At 27.4% G+C, this 10,458-nt stretch overlaps 1 protein-coding gene across 1 annotated transcript in view; it reads right to left on the bottom strand.

Annotated features, from left to right (window-relative positions):
* Positions 1 to 2,821, bottom strand: part of LOC107469345 (laccase-12) — a 4,786-nt gene extending 1,965 nt beyond the window's left edge. The window contains exons 1-5 of the mRNA XM_016088724.3: positions 2,644 to 2,821; positions 2,408 to 2,559; positions 1,306 to 1,550; positions 795 to 923; positions 64 to 526 (exon numbers count right to left, since the gene is read on the bottom strand). Coding sequence (XP_015944210.1) covers positions 64 to 526; positions 795 to 923; positions 1,306 to 1,550; positions 2,408 to 2,559; positions 2,644 to 2,745 — 1,091 coding nt within the window. The 5' untranslated portion in view covers positions 2,746 to 2,821. The remainder of the gene's footprint in view (positions 1 to 63; positions 527 to 794; positions 924 to 1,305; positions 1,551 to 2,407; positions 2,560 to 2,643) is intronic.
* Between the last annotated feature and the right edge of the window lie 7,637 nt (positions 2,822 to 10,458).

Below are 10,458 nucleotides of genomic sequence, written 5' to 3'. Positions count from 1 at the left end.
CTAATTTTAGTGGATATCTAACATCTTGGTTGTTTAAAGTATTTGTGCATAGGGCATATATACCTGTTGAGTCCCAAGCCAACGGTGAAAAACAAATTGTCGTCAATCTGAGTAGGAACCTCAACTTTTCTTGGGCTGAAGAAGCTTCTGCTGAATGCAGTAACTGTATTTGTGTCATTGTAAGCAGGAAGTGATGGCATCACTGGTTTCATAACAGAACTTTTCCTGTATTGCAGTATGGCGGTTGTGGTGGTGTTGTCAAAAGCAGCGTTTTGTGCTGATTGGTAGGCACGCGCCGCCATGTAGTACCGGGAAGCTGGCTGGTCGCCGGTGATCAAGACGTCGGTGGTTTGCCCCGGGCCCAGCATAAGGACTTTGGTGGTGAATGGCCTTACGTAAGAGGCATCGGCGCCAACCACCGTCAGCTTATGGTTGGCGACGGTGAAAAACAGTGGTTGGTTGAGTGCTGCGTTTACCACACGGAGGAGGTTGGTCTCGCCGGAATCAATTGTAACAATGCTAGTCCCTGCATTGCAAATTATTATTACTTAAAAACAATATTAATGATTATTGTTAATACTAGTGTCTAATATTAATGATTTCATTTTTCTTTTCAACATTTTCCCCATCAAAAGTTCACTTCATTATTATGATTATTGTTATTGTATGTGTCCACTTTCGACACATAATTATTTAAAATCCTTTTCCTAAAGTAAAATTTATTAGCCAAGACATATATCATGTGACATGTTCCATTATTTGTAATCAAAATTAACAAAGAATAATAATCAAACCTTTGGTAGAGCACTTATAGAGATCACCAGGTTGACCATTAATAGTGTAGGCATCAGAGACATTAGGAGCTGCTCCTGTTCTTGTGGCCTGCCTCACCACATCGATAGGGTTTGCATCCCACCATTCCCCTAATCATCATTATCATCACTTTCAATATTAATTAATTTAGTTTGGTCATTTTTAATGAAATACTTTTAAATTTGGTTTGGCCATTTTTTCATCTGTATAAATTTGATAATAATTTTTTTATCAAAAACAAAAAGATTTAAATTCACGACTTTTTAGGTGAGTATAGAAAGACTATGCCATTTAAACTATAATTTATTGGTATAAATTATCTTTTATTATGATAGTATGAAGTTATAGTTTAACATTAACTTGTTAATAAAAACTAATGCAACCTATAAAAAGCTACCGCATTAAAGCTCTAAGTAATAATAATGTGAAATGTTACACAATGAATGTCAACTAATAATTAATTAGCTAGATTGCATAAATAAGAATAATTACCTAGAAGAATGGGTGTTTCTCGGTGAGGCTTAGGGAAAGGGTAGGGGTGTCCTTGTATAGGACGAATGATTAAAGCTCCATAAACAGTGGCCCTTAGCCATGAGCTATGAGCATGCCACCAAAGAGTACCTTCTTGTCCTTGAATTGTGAACCTGTATGTGTAACTCTCTCCAGGTCTAATGGGACACTGTGTCACAAATTCTGGTCCATCTGCCCACCCTGTTCTCATTTGCCTAACACCGTGCCTAAGCAAAAATATATACAACAATATAATTAAATAATAATATACTATGTTTCTAAATTTAGAAACATTACTGTACTCAACCATTGAGACTACCTTATTTTCAGACAATTTATCTGTTGCTACAATTTTTTTCTTTATTTTGTAGTATTATATATGTTAAAAATATAAATACATCATATTTCAAAAAATTTATAAAACCATATATACTATAACAAAAATCACTTTTAGTGACAATAGCATAATGATCTATATATATCTTATTTAATTATATTTTTGCAATAATTATATATTTGTTATTATTATTGTATGTTATAATGTAGTTATCTATTTTTTATAATTATTAAAAAGATTTTTATTAATAATAGTATAATTGTCGCCAAAATTATTTAGTGACAAAATATAAGATAACTAATATCTAATTGCTATTGAAAACAAAATAAATAATCGTAAAATGTGATTTTTAATTAGTCACCAAAAAAAATGTGATTTTTAATTGTGCGTAACCTAATCAACACGAGCTAGCACATATAGACAAGGATATTGTGTCTCTTAATTAACCATTTCTTCTAAGTTAGATTCTCTCAAAAGATTAAGAGTCACTCGGTTTAATTTATTTTATAGTATCCATTCGGGAGATTAGTCATTGGATCTTCAACCCAATGGATATCATGATCCAAACCAAAAAAAAAACAAATATAGAGAAAATGATCGATATGTCCAGATTTTAAAAAAATTAAGAACTTAAATGTATTTTTAAATTTTCGAAAACTTAAATGTTTATTGACCAAAACGTCAAAGACCTATTTATTTTTTTTCAAAAATTTTTTTGATGTTATGTATGCACTATTAGGTATATACCAGTGAATGGTGACATTGTAGCGAGCTTTGTTAGTGACTTTGACGACCAAAGTGTCTCCATTGTTGACTTCCAAAGTAGGGCCAGGATATTGTCCATTCACAGTTATTCTATTGTGAGTTTTGCACAGCCTCTTCACTGGTGTTGCTTCAACCTATATATTAAAATTAAATAAAAGAAAAAAAAGGGGTTGGGGAATAAGAAATAAGAATGAAGAGAGGGTAATGAGAGAACTTACAACAAACTCGTGCTCACAAATTTTGGCATTTGCTGAGGAAAATGCGGAAGTTAAGAGAACAAACATGGCTAACAGAAAGATGAGAATAGTAGGATACTCCATGTTTTAGAGTTTAATTATTATTTGTGCTAATAATGCTATGGAGATTAAGGTTTTTGCTATATGCAAGTAAGAGTGTATTAAGAGAGGGTGCTTTTATAGGGAAGATTAAAGAAGAGAGAGATATGTTGGAATATTTGGTTTAGTTAAGAAATAATCCGTGGTCAGAATGAATGCTGGGAAAACATGGTTCGTGCCAATAAAAGTTGTTGCACCCACTTGTTAATTGATGAGTTCGTAAATGCTTGCTTCAGAAGTCTTCAAATTAGGGGTTGAATTTTATATATTCGCATATATAGTTAATAATAAAATATATTAATTTTAATCTACTAACCTTTTTCTAATTTTTTTAAATATATAGGATTTATTTGGGTGAGTTTAAAAAGAAAATTTTTTCGAGTGGTTTTTTTTAAAAAAATTATTAAAAAAATAAAANATTATTAAAAATTTACTAAATACATGAAAAATAAAAAATATATTTTTTATATAAAAAGATCTTTTTTTCCAATAATTTAATGACGTTCAAATAATTTCAGAGTGAGATGTGATCGATCAATAATTGATTCCATATTCATATTTTTAGTAATTTACTTGTAACTAACCTGCTTGTTTAATTTCTTGTTTAGAAATAGTAGTATATCATTCAAAAAGAGACCAAATAAAAGCTAGGCACAAGAGTGTTTATATATTATTCCTTGCTCTATATTACAATTTTTATGCTCCACAAAATACCATTGGACTGAGCAATAATAACGGTTATAAAAAAAGTAGCTCTTGTATTATATGTGACTTTTGGATAATATTTTACTTGCGGCTGAAGAGTTTCATTATTATTATTTTGATTAGATAAGGGTTCATCCTTTAATACTTCTTATTAAATAAGAGCGTTTTATTTTTTTTATTAATTATGCAAATTTTAACTTTTCATTCTATTTTGTTTTATATGAATAGTTGAGATTTAAATAATAACGTAACCTGCTAATAATCAAGTTAACCATAATTTTTTGAATTTTTTAAATGGGCTCATATATTCTTTTACACAATGAAAAACAAAATAAAATAAAAGTTAATTGTTTTATTTATTATCTCTAATAGCAAGTCCTTTTAATTGGTTTGAGAAATAATGTGCTTAACTCTTCTTACCATTTTGTTAAAACAAATATATATATAATATTTGAAACAACATTATGTCATAAAATTATTATATTGAAATTAAGTTAAATTTTTAAAACAAAAATTTAATTATTATATATAATATTTTTGTAAAACTAAGTATTTATTTAGTGACCTGTATACCGCCGTCAACATCATCAGGATACTTATACTAAACTTTGATTGATTCAAGTATCCATTCAAAGGGAAGAAAAATAAAAAAAATATTAGTGTTAAAAGTAGATCGACTATACCATATTAGCATTAGGTAGTTGCGCAACAAATAAAGTACTAAACCAAAAGTAGTGATCTGATTGGATCCAACAAGAATTTAGTTAGACATAGATATTATGAAAAACATTATTTTTAAGTTATAACTATAAGTGTTAAATTAGGTGACCTGTCAACCTAAGCTACATGGAAGATATATAATAACAACATTATCTATTATCTATATCTATATGTATTCAGTTATAATCATATACTCAAAGATACGTACTTGGTTGAACAAGCCACAACAACGTCACTTCACCAACGTTAGTCGTCATCATATCATATATAGTGCTATTAATTAGTGCAACATCTTTTTTATTAATTAAATCTATAATGTCAAAGACAACATATATAGGAGGATTTTGGTTTCCTAATTATCTCTGTTAATTTTTTGAAAGATGAGTTTAATTGTTTTATGTATGTAGTATTAGTATATAAGAATTTTGTGCTTATTATGTTACGATAAAATATAGAAAAGTAATTTTTATTTAATTAATATTAATTATCTTTTTAATTTATTTTTTTTATTTTTTGAATGGTTTATATTTTAAGTTTATAATTTAGGATTTAGAGGAGGTTATAGTTTATAATTTAAGATTTAGAATTTAAAATAAATAAAATATTTTTAAAAAATTGACTAATGTTGATTGAAAAAAATTAGTTCGTATAAAACAAAATACTCATAGTAGTTTTCAATAGTTAAGAACTTTTTATTTGTATTTGTTACGTGGATAACCTGAATTTTAATGGATTGGGCTTGTAAGGCTGGTTCAAATCGTCAAATGTCTAGATGCGGTGGTTTTTAACTTGCTATGTGTCTAAGAACCGCCGTTCGACTTGCGCGTGTGAGGGAATGAGGGGTGGTACCTGTAAAGACACTCTGATGCCTAAGTCAGCAAAGAGTTTAGCAGGTTTAGAGAATATTGAAACTTAGAGATACTTGAGGGGTGTCAGTGTATTTATAGTGGTGATCCAATAACCACCGTTGGAGTAGTTTCATCTTTTAAGGTGGATAAACGTTTCTTTATCTTAGGATAGTTGAGATACGACTCTTGGAAGTGGGTTGAGAGATTTTAGGGACAGTTATTTATTTGAATAAGTGTTATCTGCCATCTATTCTTGGGGCCTAACTTCCTAGGAAAGGAGTCTGTGTTGAATCCGACCTCTTTCAAGAAAGTCGGTGGGAAACGAAGGCCAATTTTTAAATTGGACCTTTTGGTGTGCTTGGATTTAGATCATAGTGTTGGGTCTGAGTATGAACTGTATTTATATTTTTTGTTTTATTATAAATTGATACAATTTTGTCTATCTTATTATCATTTTCTATTTTTCGTTTTCATTTCAAGGAAAAAGTTGTCTGAGAACAAGATTTATACAACATTAAAACACAACACATCATGGCAAGTATATGTGAACAGTAACCAACGACTTGTGATTAATGCCTTCATTGGAGACTTTTGTTTGTGGTTTGTAGTAGTGGAGCTTTGTTTAATAATTTACTAATTTAGCTTTTTTTTAGGTTATTAGCTGTAAATTTTCTTGAATATTCTTTAGCCAAAACTAGTGAATAATTACTCATTTAACTTTTTGATGAATAAAAAGTTGATCATAAAATCCATTGTAAAAATCGAATTTACTAATTTTAACTTACTTAGATATGGACCTCTACGAGGATGAGGATCTTATGCTGATGACCAATTATGAAAAATGATTTGACATCTGAAATCTCATAGTCAACTAAAGGGTGGGGAACATAGAAAAGTCTTTGGAACTTGTCTATTGTAATGTCATATGTGATGTGAAATCATACAATATTTAAATCTTAAATCACAAGGAAAGATCATCTAGTTTTTTTTTTCTTTTAAAAAAAAAGAAAAATATAATCTTGTAAATTGAAATTTAGAAATAATAAATTCATCAATTAAAATTTAAAATATGTTTAACTATTTGGAAAAGAAAAACATAACGCTAACTAGTATCTTTTAAAAATTTGCATGTGTACAAAAGATTAATATATTTATTTTAGCAAGCTAAGGAATAAATGTTAGGACATCAAAATGAGAAATATTAAGAAACTAATATTTTTAATATTTTTTATATTTGACCTAATACCAGCTAATTTCTATTTTTTTTAAATTAAAAGTGGTGACCCCTAATATTCTACTAAAATAATAGTGAATGAAAACTGAAAATTTCCTTATCTCTCACATTTTTAGTCATACATAAGATTCTATTCAAGTAAATAAAGTAATAAAATTAATAATTATTTTAAGAGAGAATTTAGAAAAAGGAAATAAAAATTGAATATTAGACTCTAAGTTCAAATAAAACATAATGAAAAAGATAAATAACTAAACTTTTAGAATACTTGATAATTGTTAAAAACTACTAATATATTAATTGAAGATAAATAACTAAATTATAGATTCAATATTATCATTGTCTTCTTGGACACTACAAACAAAATTGAAAATTTATTTTTGTAAAGTTATTAAGTGTTTCAAGAACATTAATATTTTAGTAGTTTTAGTCATTTGTATAAAGTATATATAATTAAAATTAAAGACTAAAATGATTAAAATATCAATATTTTTAGAATACTTGATATGAATAATTGATTAGCGAGATAGATAATTATTCTGCTTTCAGAGATTAACATGATGAAAGAGATATAATGTAACCAAATTGAGATTTGATAGGTGAACAAGAAACCCAAGATATGACATTAGATAGGGTTGGTAGCTGGTACAGTTTGTTACTCACCGTCTTAGATTCTTAACAAGTAATAAATTAATATAATAAGTTGTTAGATCGATATAAAATGTGGGAACTATGAAAAAATAAAATTGTGCATTGAATTCCTTATTCGTTGAATAATAATTCTCAAATTAAATAACTATATGCATAAAATGGAAGGAATTTTTGATTTTTTTTAAAACAATTGACATAGTTATTTACTATACAATATTACAATCCCTAAACAAAAATCCCGCGAAACATGTGATAAAAACAAAATTGTACATGAACATACATTTCAATTTTCTTTTAAGAAATTTTCTCATGTGAAATTACACTACTTAGATGAGAAGAAAGCAATAATTTTTCTTTAATAGTACTACATGAATACTAAACCACACAAAACATTTATACTATATAGAAGTACAAATTAGTTTCACAATGTCTATAAAATGCGAATCAAATTCATACTTATAATAAACTTTATATTCAATTTAAATTATAATCAAATTTTCGCGATTATGACCTAAAAAATATGCTTTCATATTAATTATTGAATTTTTATGTTCACTTAGTATTGTTATTCCTTTTCTCATCTCCTCATCATAGTCAAAGTAAAAACAAAATAATAGATAAAAGTAATTTCTTTTCTCTAGAAGACTTTTAACTTTTTATACTATTGCTTTTCCTTGTTTTCTCTAGGTATTTTCTTTCTTTGTTTTCATTTTCATGGGTTGTTATAAAGTGGTTGCATACTACTTCTTATTTTTAACTTTAATGCCACGCTGAATGTTCACTCCATCACAAGAAAAATTACAAAATTTAATATAATAGATGATGAAATGAACGACCAATTGATCGATCATGCTCTTTTGTTTCTAATAATAACATGGGGCCTTCTTAAAGATCACGCTCAAAATTATATGTTTACTTTTTAATTTTGTAAAAACTAAAAACAAATAAAAGCACGTTGCTCTCATGGAACCCTAATAATGGATTAAATAGGAGTCTATATGTAATAAATTCAATAATAATGCTATGTGGACCTCGGAGTGAAAGGTCGAAAGTCGCTATAATATAATAATGTTGTATTAACTTTTAATGTATGCATGCATGCATTTCGTGGGCATCCAATGTCCAAATTAATGGCAAAAAAATTTATTTATGATTGGTCAAATAGTTAGCTTATTTGTCAGTTTAAATAAATATTGAAAAATTTAAATTCGTCTTATGTATACAATAATTTATTGGCCAATAATAAACTTTTAAATAGAACTTAAATTCGTAATAAATTAATTCTTAATCTATTAGGTTAAAAATTTTGTGAGAAGAAAAATTGATGGCACAAAAGATTTAGAAAGTACCACAGTTTCTTGTATAAGGATGAAGAAATTAAATGGACTTAAGCTCAAACAAATTCATGTGGTTACACATGGTAGAAATATTGAAAGCCCAACAACTAAGTTGAGTCAAACATCAACCTATTAATTATTATTGATTCTAAAAAAATAGATCAACTTGAAATTTGACCTCCATCAAGCTTGAACTAAACTAGCAATTATTGGTGGGTTCAATCGAGCTTTTATAATGAAAAAATTTTCTTTTGAAGACCTAATTTCCCTTTGAAATTTTAATTGATTACTAAATTATATTTTTCCAACCGCTCATAAGTCATAACTAGTAATGCTAACTTCACATTGCCAAAAATACGGAGAAATTGAATTGGTCAAACTGTACTTTGTTGGACTAAACTGAAAAATGAAAGAAAAGGAAGAAATGTTAATTACACATTTAATTAAAAGTGACTGTAAAAATGTTGATTTCGGTCCTAATTTTGAATGTGCTTTTTAGGAGTGTATAAATGAGCATTTTTGGATGTAGAATTAGTTTTTGATGTATTTAGAGACGTTTTGTTAACTATGCTTATTTAGAAGTGAAATGCTAAGGGTTAGCAAATTTTGTAATTTGTCGCTATTAATTAGTCATTATCAATATTTTTAATGGTGTGAAATTATATCTAATGATATAAAATTAGAGTAAAGCTAGGGAACCAAAAACATATCAGCCAAAATCCAGCCAAATACCTTTGGATGAATTCAAAATCTCTACGAGTTAATATATATGGATGTTTCTTCTACTAAGTATCAGAATGTTTCTTTTTCATATTAAATGGATGTTCTTTTATGTATTTTTCGAATTTGTGTTTGTTTGAGGTGGATAGGTTAATGTGAGAGAAAAGAGGAAAATTTTTATAAGTTTTAATTAGGTTTACTTAATCAATTTAAAATCAGCGCCGTCAATGATATCTAGTGTAACGATGAATTGTGCCACCAAATAGAAGAGAAAGTTTGATTCGGATTTGACCAAAGGAAAATGAATTTTGGATCGGGCTTGCTGAAAGGGTTCCGTGATCCCAGGGATGATTATTGGGGATTTGAAACATATCAATCAATGAGAGATTTTATTCAAAACGGTAATTAATAACAAACATTAAAAATTAAATAAAAATTAAATTAATTAATTTAATATTATTTTGTTTATCTTTTAACTGATCCCCTTTTGGTTCCACATATTTTTCCATAAAATTATTTATTTTTTTAATAATTAAATACTAACTAAATTTTAATAAAAATACTCATCCCTAAATTTTCTCTATTTAAACAACGGGAAAGAAAATAAAGAATACATACAAAACATACTGGCATTGATGAAGTTTTATGAAAGAAACTATACAGGGAGAAAAATGTCTGAGAACAAAAAAATTTCAACCAAAAACCGTCAGAATGTTTATCACTTTCATATATTAGACTTTCAAAACCCACGCCCCTATCATATATTGATTTGTCATTAATTAGATAATTTTCTTATACACTAATTATAATAAAGACTAATGAAGTAATTAATATTTTTTTAATTGGTATTAATACTAATTTATTTATTTTTTAAAAGCCTCAATGAAACCTTAATCACCGTATAGCACTAAATCTTGATAATCGTATAGCACTAATAGCACTAGTAGTGTAAGGATATTAATCTGATTTTTTAATCACACATTAATGGTAATATCGATTATACATTTAGTATTATTTTAGAAAAATAATATAATTATTTTAATGAGAGATTTAATTAGTAATAACTTATATTTTTTAATTTTTATTCTTTGTATTTTAACTCTTCCCAAGTATTAACTAATTTAATATTTTTTTTGTAATGACATTTGAATTCGGCTTAAGCACGAAACCTATGTTTGAAGGAGTCGAAGATTTTAACATTTATTAAATTCACCAGAACACGAAAATTCGTACGAGCTCTAACGAGATATGCTTATAAATTAATTTAATATTTTAAAATGATATTTATGTTTATTTATAGACAAATTTAATATTTAATTACATATAAAATATTTTATTTTCAAATGTTACCATAATTAGATTTGAAAAAAGAATGTCATATAATACTTAAATTAATTTATTTAGTTAACAAATTTATTCATAAACTCCGCCTATGTTACACTTGCGGTACATAGCCGGTCCCAAGCCCGAATAAAGGATGAGT

This window comes from Arachis duranensis, chromosome 10 (genome assembly GCF_000817695.3).
Source record: "Arachis duranensis cultivar V14167 chromosome 10, aradu.V14167.gnm2.J7QH, whole genome shotgun sequence".
Taxonomy (NCBI): Eukaryota; Viridiplantae; Streptophyta; class Magnoliopsida; order Fabales; family Fabaceae; genus Arachis; species Arachis duranensis.
Note: the sequence above shows the minus strand (reverse complement) of the source record. Positions and strands in the feature narration are given on the sequence as shown.